We start from the raw sequence: 24,623 nt of genomic DNA on the forward strand, positions 1-24,623 counted from the left end.
ATACTTTCCTCATGTATCGAAAGAATAGAAACGTTGAGAGAAAGTATCACTCGTAAAGAAATAAAGCGAAACTTGTTGTATCGTCGTGGGATAAGAAAATAGGAAAAATATAATACTCGACTCGAGGGAACTACACTTTTCTAAGAAGATCCTACGAATAAGCCGCTTGAAAATTCAATTCTCTTCTTTCTCTTTCTCTTTCTCTTTCTCTTTCTCTCTTCCTTTTATCATTTTCATTTTCTCGTTTTGAAGGTTTGCAAAAACTTTTCGCTAAATTGGAGAAAAGGTAAATATAAAAGATCCATTTTAAAGTACTTAAGAATATAAATAATAATAAATAAAATATACAATATAGAAAAATGTTGATGAAATGTATTTCTGGATAGAGGTACCTTCTCTTGCCGTTTTTTCTACCAATGTCTTGAAATATCAAAATTATTCAGACACATGGGCATGGGATACATCAACGAAACCAAGGATATACGACCTACTTTGTGAATAATGATCTCCTAATGCCAAAGTATACACCTAACCTCTTCTTCTCGTGCATGTATTTTCTCGGAAAATTCCCAAGAGTTTAAATTTCGCGAGAAAACATTTCGTACCTTATTACAAGGAAGTCCTTGAGGGACTCTGTGCCACGACACACACACAATTTCCCGTTTACAAAGCTCCAATTCTCTTGGGACGCAATTGAAAGGAAGAAAATTAGTTAACAAAAGAATTTAAGTACGTCTAGAGCTTTCGACTTTGAAAATGAAGATAAACTGGGACACAATTTTGTCCAATTATTTGATATATTACCTTAACGAATAAACGATTATTATTATTATTTATGAAAAAAAAAACAAAACAAAATCGATTTACAAAATATCAAAAATAGACTCGCATAGTTATTTGAAATATCTTATTCGTTTGAGAAAAGGGATAAGTATAAAAATATATTAAATAAGAATAGTATCTTGGAAATAAGAATTTCTTTTCTTCATATATTTCTCTTTTTCGTGTTAAAAAATGTTATCCTTAAAAGCGTTCGCTGTTTCATGAAATTGAGAAAAAATATATACTTGTAGAATAGGAACTTTAAATGACTCCAACATTATATTTACGTATATATATATACGAATACATACTTATATATTATAAATTGTGCTATCATAGAATTCTGCTTGAATGGTTACAACAATCGGCGATACCTTTATTGAATTCTTTAAGAAGGTAAAAGGCATAGAGAGGTTTTCTGTAAAATAGTTTAGTTAAAGAAAAAAAAGAACTGTAAGGGAGTTCTTTTATAATAGTGAACAGATTATAAGAGGGGTTTTATCGGTTATCATTGTTGGTGCACGACAAAGAACGTGTGAGAAAGGAAGGAGAAGAGCAAGAGATAGAGAGAGAGAGAGAAAAAAGAAGGAATAAGGGATAGTTCAGTGGTCCAGGCATAGTTCGTTAGTGGTTGGCAAGAATATCCGCGTAATTTCCCTCCCTAATCCCTTAAACTCAATCGCCAATGAATACTAAATACACTCAATTAAAACTCCACAGCAGTGAAACTTTGGAAATTGGCTGAAAGTGACTCACCGTTCTCGTTCTCGTCGACTACGACGTTCGCTCTATCCTCGGAATTAAGGAGGTCGTCTGAAACAGATGAAGATTATCACTATTAGAAAACAACCTTCTTGATATTACTCTTAACAAGTTATTACTTCGTTCACACTATAACGATATAAAATTCCTTAGATTTAATAATCTTTTATTTTTTTATCAATTTAATAAATAATTTGTAAAAATGATACTTTCTTGCAACTTATTCTTTTTTCATCCTAAAATCGTCCGCAAAATAAAAACTATATTAAATCATATTTTTTGTTTTGTCTTTTACCAAAGCGGATCATTTACAATTAAGAATTGACGTATTTTTAGACGCACCCTTAAAATAGTCCTAAAACGTAACAACATTTTCTTATTTAAATTTATCGCTTCACCTATACATATAAGTAAGTTTATACATTTTCTCAAGAGCAAAGTGAGGAATAGATTGAATGTGTATTTCTTTTTTAAAAAAATGAGCTCACATAAAGTGCGATAAACATATTGTAATAATGCATTTATCAATTATTTTTTAAATAAGTTTTTTATTTTCTACTCTGTTGATTAAATTCAATTGAAAAAGTTTCATTTGTTTGTTTCATTTATTTATAATGGAAATATAGAATTATACTTATATAATATGAACAACTAAATTATAATTAAATTATAATTCTCATTACTGAAATAACATATTTTGTGTAATTAAGGTAGTTATTAAAAATCATATCAGAATATTGCACAGATAATTCTGATTTCGTCAAATAAACATATTTTCATTTATTTTGTACGTATTTTTCCAAACGTTAATTCACGATACGTATAAATAAACAGCCAAAGAGTACATTTTAGCAAATGAAAATAAAAAATAAAAAATTAACAAACTTATCCAATTATCCTGATATCTCCTAATTTGTATTTTTGCATATAAATGACGTTGCGAAAACGTAAAATAATAAATTAACAAAACATAATATTCACGTACGATCGATTTTGTTTCATTTGATTTTATTTCTGCGGTTTTTCGAAAAGAAATGAAAATAATTTTAATTACCTCCCCCCCAATCCCCATCCCCATAAAATAGAAAAAACTTTAAAATTTAAACATAACAACATTAAAACAAAATGAAAAATAAATTTTCGATTGTACATTAGGTGCAATTAATTTAACAGAGACGTCATCTACGCAAAGATATTTTTATTATACAAATATCAAAGAATGAATTGGCTGGTTAATACAGGGAGTAAATTTTATGCGCCATTAACTTGGATCCTAAATAAATATCGGGATATCCGAAAGTACCTGCCGTGGGATACTCAACGTAATCTTCTATCTCTCGTTTCTTGCTAGGCTACGTAACACACACACACACAAATATATATATATATTGTATTTGCTGTTAATATTTGCGCGCGTTTCTCTCTGTACTCGTATAGGTGTGTATATATGTATATTAACGTACGCGTTCGTGCAACTCTTCGCTACAATCAACGTGCCCTGACGCTTTAACTACATCTCGTGACGAGAGTGGCTAATAACGTGACATCAACGACCATCCAACGAAAGTTTCAGTCCCAGCACTAAGGGCTCAATGTTGTAATCTTTCCGTCGCGTTTTTCACTAGTACCACAGCTCTCGTTCGTTTCCAACGTTTAAATATTTCACGTCAAATTTTTCATTCAGAATATTTCATTATACATACTTGCAGATATAAAACACAAGTGTCCCGTGTTCTATCATTCTTTAATTTTGTTCTTTTAAATGTAAAATTTCCGATAGTACGATATTATTATATACATGAAATACGTTATTAACAATGTTTCATATAAAATATTTCAACAAAATTATGTATTAAAGATCAAAATTATTGTATATTCGAGATCGAAATTGTACCAAAAGATACGAGTTTCGTTATGGTAGAATTTATATTATATTATACGCGAGGCTCAAAATAAGAAATAGATTTTAAAAATAAACGAACACATCGTTCGTTTTAATTTTATTAATAATTCATTATCCCGATCCTGTATGTTACAGATGAGAAATTTTTAGAAGAATTTTTAGAAGAATTTTTATGAAATAAAAATCCCACGAATAAGAGTGAAAAAAAAAAAGATATATTATCTGTTACAGCATACTCTATATGTATAAGATAGTTGAGCCCGAATAAACTTAATTCAAATCTAACGATCAATAAAGCGTTAGCGCAATGACCTAATTATTAAGTTATTGGCCAGGAAGTTATATTACGAGTTACATAGTATACCTGTGTGGAACGTTCAGTATCCTTATTTGATCATCTTGGGATTTGTAATTTGTACACTCCCAAGCGTCCTATCTTATAATTAGATCATCAAAAAGATATCAAACGTTGACATAATTCGACTTCGAATCAGTCTTAACTTCCTATTAACTGTCCTATCCCAAGCACGTACATCTTTCGTATTAAAGAAACATCTTATTGTCAATAAAAATAAAATTACGCTATTTCAACATTTATGATTAAATTTTTTTAATAAGAATACTATATATATATTTTCAGAGAGACAGAGAGGGGAATATATATATATTTATATTTTATATTATATTTGTTTTATTATATATTATTTATCTTGTATCCTCCAAGCAAATTTCGAGATTATTATTGACAATTTATTACTATGAAAAAATTACTTTTTTATCATCTTTTTAAAAGAACTCCAAGAATCATAAAATTTCATTTAAAATTAACAAGAGACATCGGGGGAGGGAGGAGGGGGTAAAAACTAGTTATCACACCTCGTTGTTATTTCATCGAGAAACTTTAAAACTTCTCACTTTCTATTTTCTTACTTCCCCTTTTTTTTTGAAAAAGAAAGGTCTCGTAGAAGTATTGGAAAAAATTATTCAGGATATCATAGGAAATTCTGCATGCATCTCAATCGGTCCCAAAGCTTTCCTTAGGGCCTTGCCGAGGCAGCAATTCCGTGAGGATACGACATTACGATCTTCCGCCATGCTATGAAAGTAAGAACTGATTGGATTCCGTGAAGAAGGGAAAACCTTTCTCATATATAAACGAACGAGCCCAAAGAAATTGTGAAGGGTTCGAAGGATCACCAAGGGTATCCCGAATCTTTCATAAACGTTTTCCTATCCCCCTGAAAACCAACTCTCCGTTAGCTTTCGACTTTCCTCATCTCTCATGAAAAAAGGAGAAACCCTTAAACGCTTTCCTACTTTTCTAACATCACCAGATATCTGCTTTTACTAACATAAATATCACTGTATATTACGATCATAAAATGTAAATTATATCATTTATAACTTAACGTTAAGTTAATTTAATAATCTTTTATTTTACTTTCTATCGTGTTTAATACTAAACCTATCACGCGCGATTATAAAATACCGGATCCTGTAATTTATAAAAAATACAGTAAAAACATATGAAATATACAGTATTCGTTGATAAATAGATGAAGATATTTTCTTCGGTATCCAATCGGTTAAAATCTTATTCTATATTAAAATATATGTTTTTTTTTTAAAGCTCATATTTTTTTTTAATCTCATATTTTAGAAAATCCTGTAATTTATAAAAAATACAGTAAAAACATATAAAATATATATTATTCATTGATAAATAAATGAAGATATTTTCTTCGGCATCCAATCGGTTAAAATCGCAAGAAAATTAATAAGAAAATTCTTGTAATAAGAAGAATATAAAAGTAAATAATTTTGTTTTAATCTCATATTTTAGAAAATATTTATGATCTGAAGGAAAAAAATCTCGACCTTATTTTATCAGTCTCTCCTTAATTAAAATGTTTTCTGGAAAGAAAATATTATTTTTATTTACACAAGAAATATTTTCATATTCATTCTTACTGTAAGATGACTCACTCAATACATAAATGTTATTCAACAATAAAAACCGATCGATAAAAGTTTCTGATAATGTCATAGACAACTCTTAATTATTATCACAAACTTTATCACATTGACAAAGAAGAAATCGTCATTTTCAAAGCTATTTTGTCTTGACTATTTTCAAGATTGTCCTTTCAAGTTGGCAGACGATTATGATCGGTCTTTTCCATACTAGAAACAGAACAACTATTCAGGATCGATAGTTAACTCGTTCTTTCTTCGTAGAACAACTTGAAAAAGTCCATTTAAAAACACTTGGATGTTCGTGTCGTTACTAGGTTGTTGGTGAGAAAAAGAGAGTAAAAGACAGAAAAAGAGAGAGAAAGAGAGAGAAAGAGTGAGTAACAAAAGTAGTTACCCCTTGCCATCCTGAGGAAAGTTAAATTCGATTCGTTGGAGAGAAAACTTAGATCGCATACGTACTTTAACGGTAAAAGAAGGAAACAAGGTATGAACAGATTGTTCCTTTGCGAAGTTAAATAGATAGCTAAATTATCTAATTGTAAGAATAAGTTCAGGAAGATGTGTGTGTATTCCTAAGTCTTTTTGTGACCTTTTCGAAGATTTCTTTTTTTTATATTTTTTTTATTTTTACAACTCCATTCAACGTGTTGCGTAAACTTTTGAAAACACGCTAAAGTCGGTGGTAACGATAATTTGAAGTTTACTTTTAACGATATTATTTGAAACTAATGAACCAATCGATGACACTGTGTTCTGTTTTTTTTTTGTAATTATTATTTGTTTTTTTATTTGTTACATTCCAACGGTTGCAAATATAAATACTACTTTCTATGAAAACGCTTAAGCATTTTCCGATAATCTCGATTCATGTAAAAATTGGCACATTATTAACAAAGTTAGCAAACCGGAGGAAGGATTCTAACGTTCAACCTGTCAAGCTGTCCTTACCAGAGAACGAATTCGTTTAATAAACTATAGAGTAGAAGAGAGGTTGTTAGAAGCTGTTTGTATTAAACTAAAAGTTAGATACACTCGATCAACTTTATCAACAACAACAACTTGTATTGAAACTCTGATTATTATAAACGCACACTCGTAGCTTCTTCATTTCTAAACGTTAGAAAATTAATAGAAAATTTTCGAGATGAATTTGTATTATCTTCAATCGATTTTGATAGAACAATTTTCGGCTGAGAAACATTTAGACGTTTACTGTTTATTTCTAAAACGTTGATTGTATTAGAAGACAATTATCAACTCTTGCACTGATAAATAATTGAACGATGCACATGCAGAACCTACTGGAAGCGAGCTGTTACTTAGGTTACTTAAAATGGTCGTACAGGGTTTATATAATAAATGTAATATATATATGTGGGATGCGAGCACCTCCAAGCCAAACTTAAATAAGCATTCGTGAGGAGATTGGACGGTGGGCCCTGAATAGCTCAATGGTTAAAGAGCAGTCGCCCGGAAAACGGAAGATCCGGGTTCGAGTCCCGGTCCAGTCAAATTTTTTCACGAATCCTACATATATTTTATTAATATTTTTAATTTATATACAAACATTTCTGAAAATCGGCATTAACTTTCCTGGCAACGTAATGTATATGTATACGTTACACCTGTTGCCTGGAAAACTGATGCCGATTTCGACAAAATATTATATAACTAAATTATTTATTTAAATTAAAAATATAAATCGAATATAGAGATTTATAAATTGGCACGAATTTTCTGGACTAAGAATACAAATTTTCAACGGATTTGGTGTAAACATATATATAACAATACATATATATAATAATAATATATAATATATAAAGAACTAAATAATAAATTAGATTAAATTAATTATTAAATTAGATTTAATTCGAATATCTATAATAAATGTAAAATCAAATTCATTTCTATTTCAATTATTAACTAAAATAAAATTAATAACGCATAAATACATATGGCAAAAAAGAAAGAATGCAAAACTTGAAATTAAAAATACTAGAAATAACATTTAATAAATTATTAATCGCAAACTTGATAATAGTTCTAATCGAAATACTGCGAAAATTATAAACGAATAAAAAACTGAAAAAAATAAAATATTAAAAGTCAAATTCGTTGCACAACGAAACAAATAAATATGTAGAGAATGATTTTGAAATCGTGTTAGAAGTAATAAATTGTGCAAAAATAAAGTCACGTACAATTGTTATATAATATTATTCGTAAAATCGATGTTTACAATTTTTTGACTTGCTAAATCCACTGTTACAATTAACAGCACCAATAATTGAAAACATTTGAAATATTTTCCATCAATAACTATTATAAATATAAATCTCCAATAACGAATTCTTTTAACGAGCAAAACAACAAAGTTTCGAGTTATTAAATAAAACGATTCCGTCTGACAATAAGATTCATAATTAAATCTCTTCGGAGAATTTTTTGTATCCCAAAATAACCGATAAGCCGATGCCCAATAGAAAAATATGCTTATCGTATTACGTTTCCGCAGCAAGTCGACAAGTTGGTCCGTTGAATTTTTATCCTATTTAAAATCATAAAAGAAAATAAAAAATGAATATAGAACGAACGAGCCAAGGACCATACGATGTGCCGTATGTAAGTCATGTTTTCTCTATCTATGTACTTCTTTTTCTCATTAATGCCGACACACGGCCTCGTCCTTCCCGTCATTCAAGTTTTCTTTTCTTTTTCTTTCCCTCATTGCTATTTATATTTTCTTTTCATTAACGTTTAGTCCACTATTTTGTCATATTCTAATATCCTCGTCCTAGATGTCCATTTAATCTTTGTTCCTTTGTCCTTATTGTGTTGGTCTACCACAGTCTGATAGAAAAAAAAAACGTGGACAGAGGAATAAAAGGAAAATGATATTTAAAACAGCCACCGCGACATATATAAAGTTACATCGATCAAGAAAGTAATTATCAAGAGTTAAAGAGAGAGAGAATCGCAGTGATTTTCAATTAATAAAAATATTCAAAGCACGAATATTCGTATTGAAAATCAATGTATAACTGAATATTATAATTTATTAATTAAATTATTAATCATCAATGGTTCAAGAATTATAGTGATTTTCAGTGCATAAAAATATAAACAGCATGGATATACATTCGTATCGAAAATCAATGTAAAACTGAGCATCATAATTTATTAATTAACTTATTAATTATCAAGAGTTCAAGAATTATTGTGATTTTTAGTGAATAAAATTATAAACATTAACGAGCTGAATTAGAATTTAAAATCAATATAAAGCCATGGGTCAGAACTTTTATCGAAATATTTCCAATTCTTACGTTATTTTAGATTTTATACTACAAGTTTCGCTTTTCTGATAATTTTTTAAATAGCTAATAAAAAATGAAAAAAAAAGACATAGATATAACCAATAATAAAATTTAGATTTTAAACTTTAGATAAGTAGCACATAGAGCTTTTCCCAGATACCTCTCGTCAATCAACGTTATCCTCATCTCAATCAATTTTTCGTCTGCGTGTTCCTCAGTAAAATCAAAAGCCTTTTAAAACTGTTATCTTCTCGTTCAAATAGAAAGTATTTCAGAAAAGACCTTTTAAAGAGACAGACACCTCTCTTTCATTTATCTGCTTTTTATCAAACAAACTAACGATGATTGACAAAGAAATCAGATATTCATATTATCTGATCGGAAATCACATATTCAATTATTCTCTTTATACTTATAATTAACCAGTAAGCTCATCAATCGATTATGTTGATTAGCCAATAAAAAATTAATGAAATATCAACTTCGAAAGGATAGAAAAAATAAATTTTAAACTAAACGTGAATACTAGATTTTTTTAACCTAACGTCGTAAAAAATGCTCGCAATTATAAATACATTTAGGTAATAAACGTAACCCGGAAGAGTAAAAAAAAATAACACCGAGTGAAATAAAAAAAAAAAAAAATTAAATAATTTTGTTCAATAAAAACTAAATGACAGGTAAAGGGGAGAAAAAGAAAAAAGAATGAAAAAATAAAATAAAATGAACTGCCGAAAAATCGAATCAAACGTTAAAATTAAATTTTTCCTTCTCTTCTCGCAGCGCCCCCTCCCTCCCACTCACATGCTAAAAAAAAAAGTAATAAAAGAACGTTCTATTTCGATGAAAAAGAGTCAACCTATTCACTCATGACATAAATGTTGTAAAAGCGCTGATAGAAACAAGGAAGGCAATCAAGGCGAGTCGATTCGACGGATAGGTTTTTGTACGATATTTATGTGTTCCCTTACCGTAGGCAATTTTCGCAGCCAAATTGAGCTTGCACTCGTGCCGGGTCCTGTAGTCATATGGTCGTGGTTCGCCCGGACACCAGGGCACGGATGGTCCGCAAACACATTTCCCGCTCGCAACCGCGTTTCCGCTTTCGTCGGAGCTTCCATCGTCAACCAGGTTGCAACCAGGACCTGACATTATTGGTCCGTTTGGACAATGCCTCCGCCATCTTCCTGGTATCTCTGAAATTAAAAAGACAAAAGAAATAGATTATATTTATATCTTTATTAACATAATACTCTTTTATAAGTTCTGTTTTTAACATATTCTTTTGAAATTAAATCAAATTAAATATGATTCGTTTAATATTTATTATATGTGTTGGTTAATTAATTTTATTTGTTATATTGCGAGCTCGATATTTTGGATGCATTTCAGTTGTAAGAAAAAAGTAAATAGAACAAGTATGAAGAAACAGGAATGGTATCTTTGAACGATTGGACAAGTATATTCTGTTTATAAGGATTTTCTTTAAAATTTTTTTTAATTTAATTGATTTTTTTTAATATTCTTATAAAATTGATAATAGTTCGTTGGGTATCTTGTATATATATATATATATATGCATTTGGTAATTTATTATATTTATTATATTACAAGTTAAATATTTTTGAGTTTTTAAGTTTTTAGGAAAAGAAATTATGAAGAAATAGAAATTTAAAGAATGAAAAGACGTAATCGTTAAAAAATGTATATAGGTTTCTAAGATTTTTGTATCGATAATAATTATAATAATAAAAATAATTTGAACAATGGTCATAATAATAATATTATAATTTAATAATATAATAAAATTATGATTATATTATGATAATACTAATTTATATGTAAGAGAAAGTTGAATAGAATGTACAATTGTGTCTTCTCTCCACCTTATTCAGAAATAATGTTAAAAGATTTACACATACTTTTTATTTTGTACATTCTTTCTTTGAAGTAGCTTTTACTCTTAAAATAGCTCTTATTAAAGTGTCCCTATTTATAATAATCTATCTCTCTTGATAGGTACAAAAAAATTCTTTCAGTCGAATGTAGTCAAGGAAATTGCATCCGATCTTGATTCGTTTTCCCTCTCTCATATTCGATATACCCTTTGACAATTATCGTTCATGCATTCGACACTATTGTCACCAATACAAGTATCATTCTGTATAAAAGAATCGATATAGAAGAACGTGCATGGCCTTCAAACGAGATAGAAGTGAAACTCGTATTATCATACAGTAAATAATCAATTGATTTATATATACGATGAGTGTCCCTTACAATCAAACATTGTCATACTTACTAGGTTTTTACTTGAAAACTATTAATATTGAGAAGTGACCTCCTTAGTCACAAAAAAGTTGGTTGACAAAAAAGTTTCACTTCGAACAAATTTACGAGAAAAATTTGGAATGAAAGTACAAAATACAGAATCAAATTCCAATCTAGATTCTCATTAAATTCCATAATATCAATCCTAATTGAATTGAAATATAGTGGACGTCAAACCGAGGAGTACCCACAGCAGCTAGTTTGTCGTGTAAGCTCGTATCGTATTTGCAATTCCATTTATATTTATTTTTATTCGTTCGGTCTATTTTTGATAGCTTATGTCCGTCTCCATGAATAATTGTAAACGTGCTTACACGATTGGAATTTTGGCAGGACCACTCCTCTCTCTTGTAAACGATGCACCCACGTAATGATCGATACGTTCGTAACTCACGACTTTCATTATTCATCCTGCTATAACGATCTAAAGTGAATTATTTATCCCTACGCGAGCAATGTCAGTGGACTTTTATTCGACCACTTACAAAATACCATGTACGTTTAACATCGATTTGTAATATCATTTTTCTTTCCAATCTCTACAAACGTATTTAAAACTACTGAAAATAGAAAAAAAAGAAAGAAAGAAAATTCAGAATAGACAACAGGATTATTGAATTTTATTCTACGACCTATCTCGTTAAATAAAATTGCTTAAAGTCGAAGGACCGAGCTAACGAATCTGTATTTTTTAAAATCAAACTCATTCAAATAGATCTAAAAATCGAACGAACTCGATTATACGTTTATATCTCTCTCCTTTCTTTTTCTTTTTTTCTCTATTGGTCAAAATATAAATTGTCAAATGTAAAACCATTTGTTACAATTCGTTTTTAATTTTTTAAGTTATCGTAATAAATACTCGTTCAATCAATTATAATTTATTTCCCCGTCCAAATTTTCCAATATTTCCGTTCCAAATCTTCTATTTTTTTATAAATTATTTATACACATTAATAAATGTATTATATTGTATATTTTAAGACCAAAAGACAAAAACTAAAGCATTTAGTATTAATCCTGCTACTCCTATGACAATAACAATTAAATAATTTAAATAACAGCTTTAAATATAAAAGTTGAAACCCAATTAGATTTAAATTTTATCTTTCTATTCGAATAAATTAGTTTATTTATTCCTATACATTATTTTTTTTTTCGTTTTTTTTAACAGTAATTTAGAATGAAAAAAAAAAAATTTATTTTTTGATTTTTAGATAATACAAAAAGATGATATTCTTATATAATCTGATTTTAGATTAATTTGTTATAATTAACATTCACATTTTGGTATTTATGATATAAATGAATTATGTATTAATCATAGAACTTGCTTAACAAGATTCGTTAATTAAATGAATCCTATAATAAGCAAGGAATTTCAAATCTATTAATTCATACCTACTGATTAACGTATTTCAAAATTAATTATCATACTTACCCTTTTCATTATATCGCATATATATTAACTCAATTTGAGCTTATTTCGAAGACCAATATCATCGAGTATCAATATAACAAATAATGCATATGAAACGCATTTAAATTTCAATAAAGAATGTTCGATTTACGATCAATTAAACCAGGTATATTAAATTTTCCGAAAAGAAATAAATCATTTAAAATATTTAAAATAATTGTCAATCGATATTAGATAATTATTTTATATATATAGTTGTCTTTTATTGATTTATTATTAAATTAAACAATTAAACCAGGTATATTAAATTTTCCGAAAAGAAATAAATCATTTAAAATATTTAAAATAATTGTCAATCGATATTAGATAATTATTTTATATATATAATTATCTTTTATTGATTTACGAAAAGATTATCTTGTAATGAAATAAAATTTATAATGACGAAGATTCATTTTAGAATAATAACTAGTATCCGAGATTACTATGTCATGAATGTCTGTTTGCTTTATGTCAACGAAATGTATACAACGTGTCGTACGCAGAGCAATATGCTCATAGTCGCAACATAATCGGTTTCGATTTTCCCAAGAGGAAATGATGGTTGTTACCTACTAAGAGATAACATATATATAGTTAAATTCAAATTCAATTGTGTACCTACGAGAAACTAAACGTTAACGTTCCTGTTATCTTAAGGCTATTATAATCAAAACTCTTTAAATTTACTTTAAAAAACAAAATATCCAACTAAACTTCTTAGCCGTTTATTGTTAAAAACTTCATTCATCGTAAAAATATTTTAACGCATCTAACTCATATATATATATATATTTGAGTCGATAATAATGACAGTGACTAATTATTACAAGTGGAAAAAAATTGATTTTACAATTTATTTAATATTACAATTATTTATATTATAAAATAAATCATAAAGTAAATTTGTTCTATTTATTAGCCTAACAATCCACTATCATAATTAATGACGTTATTTGTCTTCTCATTTTATTATTATTATTTGTAAAATATAATTATTAACGTATTAATAATTTTGTCTATCTACTACATGATTTAACTTTCATTACACTAGGATTATCTCTAATAACCGAGCTGGTTAATCGTGGTAATGGAGTTAGCCATAGGAGAACGCTCGAAGCTGATAGAATATAAGGAGGTCAATGCACATAATTAACCAAGTTAGTTAATCAAGATCGAAGGTACCCTACCGATCGCCGATAATACCGAACCGATACTAATTGTAAGTTCAATAATCCACGTAGCAGAGCAAAAGAGCAAACCGTAAAATCGAGTTTGCCGATCGGTTTGATGATCGTTTCTCCAATACGCAAGGATAGCCTAAATGCGAATTCATTTCGACTTAATGGCCTGAACGTGAACCGGTTAATTGATCCAACTCGACCATGCATCGAGATATCTCGTATCGATCTACGAATGGAATTCGATTAAGAAAATTTCACGAAGTTGATACCCCGTCCAACTAAAACATGATAAAGATCCTTGATACGGATAGAAATCGTACAAACGAATAAATATAACTTTTACATTAGTTTAATCGTTCTGATACTTTTTCCTAACCCCCCCGAGAAACTTGCAATAATGTCTTTTTCTGGATGACATTTCAATAACCATTAATAAAGATCTTTTCGAACTAACGAGTAATCGAACGAACGATCTACAAAAACGCGATATGATTGGATCTAACTATGAAGCATCAAAATAGTATCCAATTACAATTGATACGTTTGTTTTACCATTGATAAACATTTTATAGGTTAGGATGGTTACATAAGAGCCATTTAGAGGAGAGATTATAAATGTTAGAGTAAATGAAAATAATGAATTAATAAGATAGCTTATAATTGTGATTGGAAAATTATAAACTATAAGTTTAATTCGTAGCTGTAAAACAGATAAACGTGTTTTAGTTATAATCCGAAATATCATATTGAACCGTTTTACGCGTTGCTATGCGTAATGTTGCAAACGAATTTAATACAGATAGCGCAGCTGTAAAAGCATGAAAATGTTAGTTTGTAATAAAAAAAAGAAATAAAAAGCAAAGAGAAAGAGAAGAAAGACCAATAAAATGAAATTTTTTGACGATTTCAATAACACGAAGAAAAAGAGATAGGTAAAGGGGAAAGGATGCTTACATAGCTAACATCTAACGCGAATTCATTTGAGGTTAATGGTCCGTATGAAAACCGGCGAGCAATTGGCCGCGACCAACAACGTCGGAACACACATTTCCGCTTTTACGTGCGTTCCATCGATGATCTTTCCGGAAAATCGTGCAATGCGAATTCGGAGAATGCGCAGAATGTATAGGCGAATGATTGTATGCTTTGGTTTTGTTTGATCCGAGTATAACTTAATCGTGCGTATTTGGTGTTCTCGTAAAATACGAGGTTTTTTTCTTGACTGTACGTAACAAATACAATTTCAAAAATACAAAATATAATTCATTGATAATAAATACTCTAGGATCTATGCTAATAAATACATGGAATATTTGTTCTGGTTATTACGATGACGAACAAAGTCATCTTTTATTTTTCATTTATTTTTTAATATAAATAATTGCAATATAATATAATAAATCGTTAAATAAATTTAATTCATTTATTGATTTGGTCTGAATAAATGAAGATCAAAAGTCCCTGTAATTATAATAGTGTATTATTACGCATATCGATAATAATTGTTGTATCGAACGATCCCTGAAAACTAAAAAATATTCAATCGATCTTTTTCGATAGTAAAATTAAAATTGAATATTATCTGTATCTCTTACAAAATTTGTATTTTAAATTTGAAAGATATAAGAGACAATATCTTGAAGAAACTTGTATGAGGCATATTTTGATAGTAGTAATATTAAATAATCGTGTTGATAACATATATTTAGAAGATATTTCTCTAACATCGACAATAGCCGAATGATAACGAGATAAACATCGATCGAGCATTGAACCAACCCGATAGCCTCTGGGAGCCAATCTAAGCAGGGGATCGCACCCACTGAACACTAGCGAAAAGGCGAACCTTTTTCGCATTATTGACTACCGACGAGGTCAGCTCCCTATTCTTTTGCAACTTTCTATCCACTGGGAGATTTCAATCCACAAATTTCTTTTTGATTCTATAATGGCGATGATTATTATTATTATTCGTGTATCATCATTATTTTTATACTATTCATTTTTAATAATACACTTTTTTGTAATTCATATTAAAAATAGATGTCATTTCGTTTTAATTTTCTCTCTCTCTCTCAAAAGTATCTCTTATAAATTCCATAAAAAAACGTTTATTATTTAAATTTATAATTTTCCCTTTTCTGAAATGAATCGGACAATCTTGTACGAGATAAAAGTTCCGTGGGAAATTTTAAAGGAATCAATTCCGTTAATAATTTTTATAACCACGAAAATGGTTAAAATGAAAATGAACAATACTTTGTGAAGATATACGAGTAATCAGTTTGAAATTTTATACGGCAACCTTTGTTCAAATAAATGAACTATGCGTAAAATTTGGCCTAAATTTATTTCAACCAATTCGTGGCTACAATCGAATAATGTATAGATACACGAAAATATCCGGGATATTTATAAAAACTTCATGACTTTGCGAAAACTTCAAAGGATATTGATAAATCCTATTTTGATGAAAAAATAATTGCGATCAAAGGCTTTTCATTATACTGATTACTTTTAGGACGCGTTTGTGCTTAAAAAAAAAAAGAAAAAAAGAAAAATACACGAATCGTTTCAGGCCGGAAATTCAAAATTCCATGCACCTATAGAAGCCGCTATAGAGGATGCAATAACAACGTTAAGGTGATGATGTACAGCGGTTCGTGGCTTTTCTGCTGCGTATACTTAGTTAGACCCAATGAAATAGAGATTCACAATTACCGAAGTGAATGAAATTATGAAAAGTAACGGCGCGACATCATTCCAAACGTTATATAAGTAAGTCTCGTAATAATCAGCAAGCGCGTTTATCAGAGAGTGTTTCATTTTCTGAAGGAAATCTCCTCCTCGAGGAGGGTAAAACAGAAAGAGTGGGGATAAAAGGGTGACTCAATATAGACAAGAAAATAGCGAGCTCTAGATATTTTCATCCACGATCGCATTTGCATCCTTAATGTAAACAGAAATTGCGTAGAACTAAAGAAAGAGAGAAGAAGACAGTTTCAACGTTTTCTTCCAATCTTCATTTTTTTCTCTTCAAACCCTCTATATCTACTGGGATGCAATTAAGTGAACTAAAAGATTGATCGTAGATGTACTTTAATTTTATTTAACGATAGATAAATAAACGAATATGTACGAACGTAATCTGAATTTTCGTTGATTATAGAACTTCGTTTGTTTGCTTATTCTAAAAATAACATTATTCCTTCTCATTTTCTTTCTCTGTCGAATTCGTATTTTGTTTTTTTTTTTCCATGTACCAGAACACATTCGCTCTTTTTTTATTCCCGATTCGAAAGAGAAACGAAAGAAAAGCGAATAAAACGTAATATTAATGAAGTTCGACCTAGTTCCACCTTCCAATCTTCCTTTAACTCCTAAGAGTCCTGTGTTTAATGGCCGCGGAAGAATTCATCTGTGAAAGGGTATTAGGAACGATTAATTATTCCTAGAAAAGCGATGTATTTTTAAGTCTGTTGCGACTTTTTTCTCGATCGATCAAATAATATCTAAATTTTGTATAAACCAACGACGTAATAAACATAATCCACATTTGATGTACGGTAAAATATACGTAATTATTGCTGATTTTATCTTGATGAACAATTCGAATACGTACTTGGTCATAAATTTCATGTCTTTGGAGACCGTGAGTTGCAATAAAAAATTCAAAAGACAAACTGTATCTCAACCCGGCTAATAATCCCAATTTTGGGATAATAACGTTAAATCAAATGACAGGCAACAACTGACAACTAACGATCGAGAGACATCGGTGAGAATGTTGTTACATTTTCTACGCACCCATTCGCGTAAACGTGTTTCCGTTATATGGAGTCGTTAACGTTCCATCCCAGAAAAAGCCAACACTATTTAACAAATGCCTCGTAAAAGAGAATGAACATTGCTGGACATTTTCGATATTTATTATTTATTATCTTTACTAAAAGATTTAACCGTAATGTAAAAAGTTTAAATATCTAAAAATCGAAGTAATTTCTTTTTACATATCCTCATTTAATATTAATCGATGGAAAAAGTAAGTATATTTTACTTGATGAATATCTTTCTCGCAATAATAACAACGATAGTAAAAACGTATTTCAACGAATTCGATGATATAAATCTAACAGGATGGTTCTCTTGCACATTAGTCGAAATATGCAAGAGAAATATTAGATAAAAAGTTTAAAGGCCGTTGGATCGGATGATGGTATACTGTATAGTGGCCATCTCGTTTCCCTGACATCACCCCATTAGATTTTTATTTATGGGGTAAACAAAAATATGTAGTTTATCAGAAAAAACCAACCACACCTGAAAATATGAAACAAAAAATTCTAGCTACGTGTCAATCGATAAAATCACAAGACATAAGAAATGTGCATAAAGAATTAATTTAAAATCTCCAAATATATATTAAAACTAGCGATCATCATTATGAGCACCTATAGTCTATGTAATTAGTTTAAATTTCCTAAAGTAAGTAGTATTTACATTGGATTTAATTAATATGACTCAATATCTTTTAAATATCTTTAGATGTTATTATTTCGAAAATAAATGATCGAAATAATATGATCATATCGAATATTTTGATTCGTTTTTTCATGTTCTACGAGAATATCACAAAAAAAACAATGTATAGTTACATTTAAAAAAATACCGATTAACTTGAAGTCTTATTTAAAAAAATAACCTACAAAAATTTATTGATACTGTTCATATTCCAGTGATATCAGTAAAAATCCAGTGAATCAGTAAAAATATAAAATCAAATTTTTTTTATGCTTTTTCCCAAATACCTAGAAATTTCATGCAATGCCTAGTTATTTTTTAAAGTAACAGAATTAGACATTTTTAAAGAAATATATATATATATATATATATTGTCATACATTAACACAATACTTTTTCTTGTCATTTATAAATAAACTCGTAAAACGTAGATAACATCAGTAGAAATTTACTCGCAATGCTACAAATCGCACCTGCTTTAACTCATCTCTTTCTCTCTCAATGATATTATGCATATGTATTCACGTTTCGTTTAAACGGAAAAGAGAGGAAAAGAAAGAAATTATTGCATCTCTAAAGTCAATGAATAAATATTAATCTATCGGAAAAATTGCATATCTGCTATATCTGGGAATATAATTGACTATAACATGAAACGACATACAGTAATTTTGAAATACGTCTATACACCGTATATATCTTCCACTTGAATTATTTAATATAAATATTGAATACTCTATAAATGTATGTTTCTCTTTCTCCCTTTCTCTCTTTTTTTTCTCATTATTAAGTTATATCTGTTTTCTATTATTCTTGTAATTTATTTATTTAGTATTTGGTTTGCAAATGTGTTTCAATGCTTTTAATAAATGTTATTAAAATAGTGTAACAAATTATTAATTTTCTTTCTCTTTTATTTATTTTCTCTCTCTCTCTCTCTCTCTCTCTCTCTCTCTCGCTACCTCTCTCTGTATTACTTGCACATCATAAAAAAAACAATATGAAAAATAAGATTTTTAAAGCATAGTACTCCTATCCGGTGTTGTAAAATTCCAGTAGGTATAACAGGTCAACTTGAATTCATATTTTCTCTGAATAAAAAAGGAAGAGAGAGAGGGGGAGAGAGAGAGATAAAGAGATACAGGTTTCCCTCTGAAATTGCTGCGTTATACCCTAATTAACCGCATGAAATTGAAACACCACGTGCACGTCGTTACCAAAGAGCTTCGTGCCATCGCAAAATCATCATTATACCCTAACTACCCGTACTAATCTCCGTCATTAAGCTTACTCATCAATCTTCTCCATTGTTGCGATTCCTCTGATTTGTTTCCCGTTCAACTGGAACGACAAATTCGCGTTTAGGCGACACTACGCATCACTCAAACAATTTTGACATAATTTTCATTGTTATTCTCGATGATCATTGACTAGTATGACACCTTTTCGAAACAGAATGGAATGGAAATGCGAATGACATTGAAAAATAAGTAGAATATGTTATATAATGCTTTCTACTTGAAATATATGTGTGCTGACGTTTCATCTCTTTAAAAATCGATATGTTTTTTGTTATATATGTATGTATATTGTATGCCAAAGTTTTGTTGCCATTTGAAAATTCAAATCAATTGACAATTTTTAATTCAAAAGAAATAATTTATACAGTCATCCACCGAAGATACAATATAAGTATAAGTCAGACTAAAATCGCTTAAGTAGAATTCGCATAAATCGGGATACAAGTGTTTGCATCTCGCTGCAACTATCGATCCACGTATATATCTCATCATAAACACACACCCTTCCAATAAACTAACGCTAGAATCTTCCATATTCTCGTTCAACTGTCGCTCAACTAATCTCACACACAGTTAGTTTCCATTGTTGCACACTCGCATTTCTATGTATATTGTTTGTATTAGATCTATAAGTATGAAACATCCGATTACTCTACTTACTTTCAGTTCTAATACGAACATTTCATACTTGATGACCTAATATATTAGTCCGATTAGTCAAAATGTTTACAATAAATCAAGAACCGTGTAACTTCAAGTACTCGTAAGTCGTGGGATTACTGTATATTACAATTTTCGAATATAACGATTACGATTTAAAGGAAACAAAAAGAGGCATATTTTCTTTAACAATTATTAATCTTTCAAATGATATGCCGTGAGTCATAGGAATATTCATTTTATCAGATTTATCAGATTTATACAGATTTATACAGATTATCAATTTAAAACAATCAATATTTTCTTGAAATACAATATTTCCAAATTTGTATACACAGTAACATATTTCAGGATTATTAAATTTTCAAATTGATATAAATTTTATTGCAAAAGAGTATTTTATTATAAGAAAAGTAAAATTAGTGAAAGTTTAATAATCTTAAAATAGATTTCTATATATAGAAATTTTAAAAGTTTGCATTACAAGTAAATATCAATAAATAGAAGAAAATTTACAGTAGGAAAGGTTACGAATATACCTATGATTCATTGTACGTAGATAGAGATATAATAAAAAATCTTGAAAATTCTCTAAAGCCTCAAATTCTAGCCGTACATATAATACAGCTATTAAAAAGAAAATCTGAAAATAACCGGTCGAAAAAACACAGAAAATTCTCTATGTACTTGGAAGTTATGGAAGCTAACATACGTATAAAATATTCTATACTATTCTCTACTGGTCGTTGTAATAGAGGAAAAAAAAAAAATTCGAAACATAGCGAGGTACAGCTACTGGGAAACTAAAAACGACTATAGTACAGGGAGTAAAAATGAGAGGGACAGAGAAATAAAAAAATAGGTGGAATTTAAAATCCATGCGAGACCAGTGATAGAACACATTCGGGTCATCTCTTGGTGAAGTTCTCTTTTGTAACAATTCGCACACATGTACATACATAGATATCTCTTCTATCGGATCTACCGTATGTCATGCGTGACACACAAGGGAATGTCAGGTATACCGTTTTCACACGTGTAACAATGTCACGTATTATCAGTCATATTCGTATACATCCACACAACTAGAGAGACTAAGCTCAATCGGCTGGTATCGACACGTACATAGATTCGATATAATAACACAGGTTGTCTGCTACCGCTGCTACTACTGTTGTTAATAGTACTGCTGCTACTGCTGCTGCTGCTGCTGCTGCTGCTCCTGCTCCTGCTGCTTTAACAGCTCGCATGAAATAATGCGAGCAATCGATCGATTCTATACAATACAATCTACGCACGTATGTATCTCTACAGGACACACTTAAAAACTAGAAAGGAACTAGAGTAAGTTTTATGCAAACTCACTTGGATACATACGACGAATCCTTACTCAGTAAACGATATAATTTTTTAATGTGTGCGTGACTATGTATCTTTGTGTATGATACATAATGTGTACATCTATGTTTAAGTCCGATTGCATTTATACGCTTTCCAGAATTTCATGCTCCCCGGGAAAGTATGAGGAGTAAGCGATGATAATGGCCTTCCGGTGATTACCGTGTGCATTTCTGCATTTCTCTTTCTCTTTCACTCTCACTCATCCTCTCTCATTCTATTTTCTGAGTTGTGATGATTACGAATGGAGTCGTGTTCGTTACGAGAGAAATTTCTTAATACTCTAGATTTGATTCGACAATTTGATGGTATTCATGTAATCGTACAAGCATGCACTCTATTTACTTTAGTGCATTCCACCGAGATCAAGTACAGCTTTAATTTCGCTTCAAAAAGACCGCGGTTATTCATATAAGTACTCATATAAGATATGTATTTTGGTACTAACAACGAGTTCAGTAATTATAAGAAAAAAGTCTAATTTAGAATTGTGCTTTTTAATATTAGAAAAATACATACATTATGTTTGTTGACACGTATAGTGTCAAGTTTAGTTGATTGAGTTTGTTTGAAATTATTCACACCATACACAATAGCACTTTTATAATAATTATTTATATTTTTCTTTTCGTTTTATTTCGTCTTGGTTTACACAAATTTGAAACATCTTGAAATTTACGAATATAATTTAATTTCTATTAAAATTCCAATTTAACTAACAAATCATGACTACTTTATTCGCACGACGAGTATATTAATCATAACAAAATATTGCCATTTCTATACGACTAGTATACTTGTTGTTAATCACAGCTAATTGGTTAATAATTTACTTTAGATTTAAAATTATTTATATCATCAAATAAATTATAAGAAAAAATTTAATATTTTATCTTCGTTCATTTATTAAAATTACCGATATATATTATGTATTGCTATATATATATATACACACACAGAGAGATAATTCAAAATGTAGCGTAATTTTATTTTCTAGCACTTCTCCCGGCGTTTTAAACTACGCGAGATACCATCAAGACCGGGTCAATTTTGCGCCTGGAATATAAAGCGCGATAGCAAGCCTCTCGTGCATAGCTAAGCACCATTATAATGAGAGGCCGTTACTTACAAGTTAACGCTAGACGGGAAAAGTTGCGTCGTTTCTTCTCAAATGTATCTCAGCCTCTTTCCCGAAGATAGTCAATTTTTGCGAGAAAACTTCTGCAAAATTTGCGTTTGGAACTAGCTAAATGGAAAATTTTGTTATCTCTGTTTCGAACGAAATGATATATCACAGGGGCTGGCCAACTTTATTCTATTGTACATGCTATCGATTTTTTGTCCTAAAAATGTGTCGCAATTTACCTACTAAAATCTTGCCATTTAACACATTCGAACATGTGTTTTGTGTACTGATAAGTGACAATGGGGTAAGGGATATTCAATCAACATGATATTTTATTAATATTTATTAATTAAAAAGTAGCCACGGAAAAAAATACAAAGTAAATTTTATTTTTAGGTTATACTTCTTTTGGTGCGTTTGAGTGAAAAATGATGGGAGTGAATTTTTACGATGCGCGCGCACAGCGACACAAAAATCGACACTACGAAGTTTGTCGGTATTTACGATACGCGGGCAAAGCGATTTCAAATTTACGGCATGAAGTAATTCGATATATCTCCCGTATATTTAGTGTGGACTGATATCTATATTCTGATATTTCTATATACACAACACGTGCTTTTTATATAGATACAAATAAAAATTATTTATGTGTTTTGAAAAGAAAAACAAATTCTTTTTAACGAATTTCACAATAAAATCTCAAGGAATATAATCCTATTTTTTGTTGTTGTATAAAAAAGAATTCTTATGAAAGGTCATGATAGGTTGATATTTTGAAGTGAAATGCTTTGAAAAATAAAATCGCAGGAGGAAAACAAAAAGTAAGGCAGAATTGGGTATTTCTAGCGGAAAAGTTAAATCCAATAAACCAAGAATGGTCTATTTCGAAGACGGAAATATGCGCTGAAATGTGAAGGATATGAGAAAAAGTAACGGTCACAAGTACGAACAAATTATATATAAATTACATACGTATATACATGCATACAATATTATATATATAATGTGTGTATATACACTACAACTATGTCATAATATTTTTGAATAGACGTTATATTTATTATATATATATATATTTCATATATGAACTTATGTGGACGATTATACGAATGCACAGAATTGTGCTTTTATGAATAAAAAGCAAGAACCCTCAGAGAAGCATACTTTAGTTACATATTTCGTATGCACAAACTTTTTAAGTTACTTTTTTTTAATGTTTCAATAATTTTCAATAATCATTAACCCTTCACAAACGAATCAGCAAAATGGTTCAGGCTTCTCTCGTAATAAATATATTAATTTTAGGTTGCTGCAAAAATATTAAAATGTTATGGTTCATTAAGTATATAATTACTTATTAATTATTAATTATTTTATTAGATATTAATTTAATTTTAAAATATATTATATTTAATTGGAGGCATATATGAGTTAATCGTATGCATTCGATCGCAAAGGGTTACAAATATTTTCTAATTTTTTTCTTTTAATGAATTTATCATATTCTTTCGTGTTTAACGTAATATATCGAAGATACAAGAAAAAAGGAAAGGGAGACAAAATTTGAACAGTGAATTTGATCGTTCGTTATATCGTGGACATTTATTGGATGCCTTCTGGCAATTTCATATAGAGAAAGGAAGAGGGAGAGAAAGAGAGAGAGCTAGAGAGCAAACCGTGTTATTTCACTCTTTCGCACGTAACGAATTACCGTACAAAGTGGGCAGTAATTTGCTATCCGATGGCTCGAGGCCACCGCCACCACCACGATCGCATTTTGTGCGTGACGGTTTAATTAGTTAAACCCAGGGCAACCAACTTACTTGCTTCGATGTCGTAAGGTTATTTTCAAATCG

At 29.6% G+C, this 24,623-nt stretch overlaps 1 protein-coding gene across 11 annotated transcripts in view; it reads right to left on the bottom strand.

Annotated features, from left to right (window-relative positions):
* Nucleotides 1–24,623, bottom strand: part of LOC122516394 (cysteine-rich motor neuron 1 protein-like) — a gene marked incomplete at its 3' end in the record, with an annotated part of 339,788 nt that overhangs the window by 280,477 nt on the left and 34,688 nt on the right. For all 11 annotated transcript variants that reach the window (XM_043634163.1, XM_043634162.1, XM_043634165.1 and 8 more), the window contains 2 exon segments: nucleotides 1,579–1,635; nucleotides 9,756–9,980. In XM_043634163.1, coding sequence (XP_043490098.1) covers nucleotides 1,579–1,635; nucleotides 9,756–9,980 — 282 coding nt within the window.

Source organism: Polistes fuscatus, unplaced genomic scaffold, assembly GCF_010416935.1.
Source record: "Polistes fuscatus isolate 324 unplaced genomic scaffold, CU_Pfus_HIC Scaffold2, whole genome shotgun sequence".
Lineage (NCBI taxonomy): Eukaryota > Metazoa > Arthropoda > Insecta > Hymenoptera > Vespidae > Polistes > Polistes fuscatus.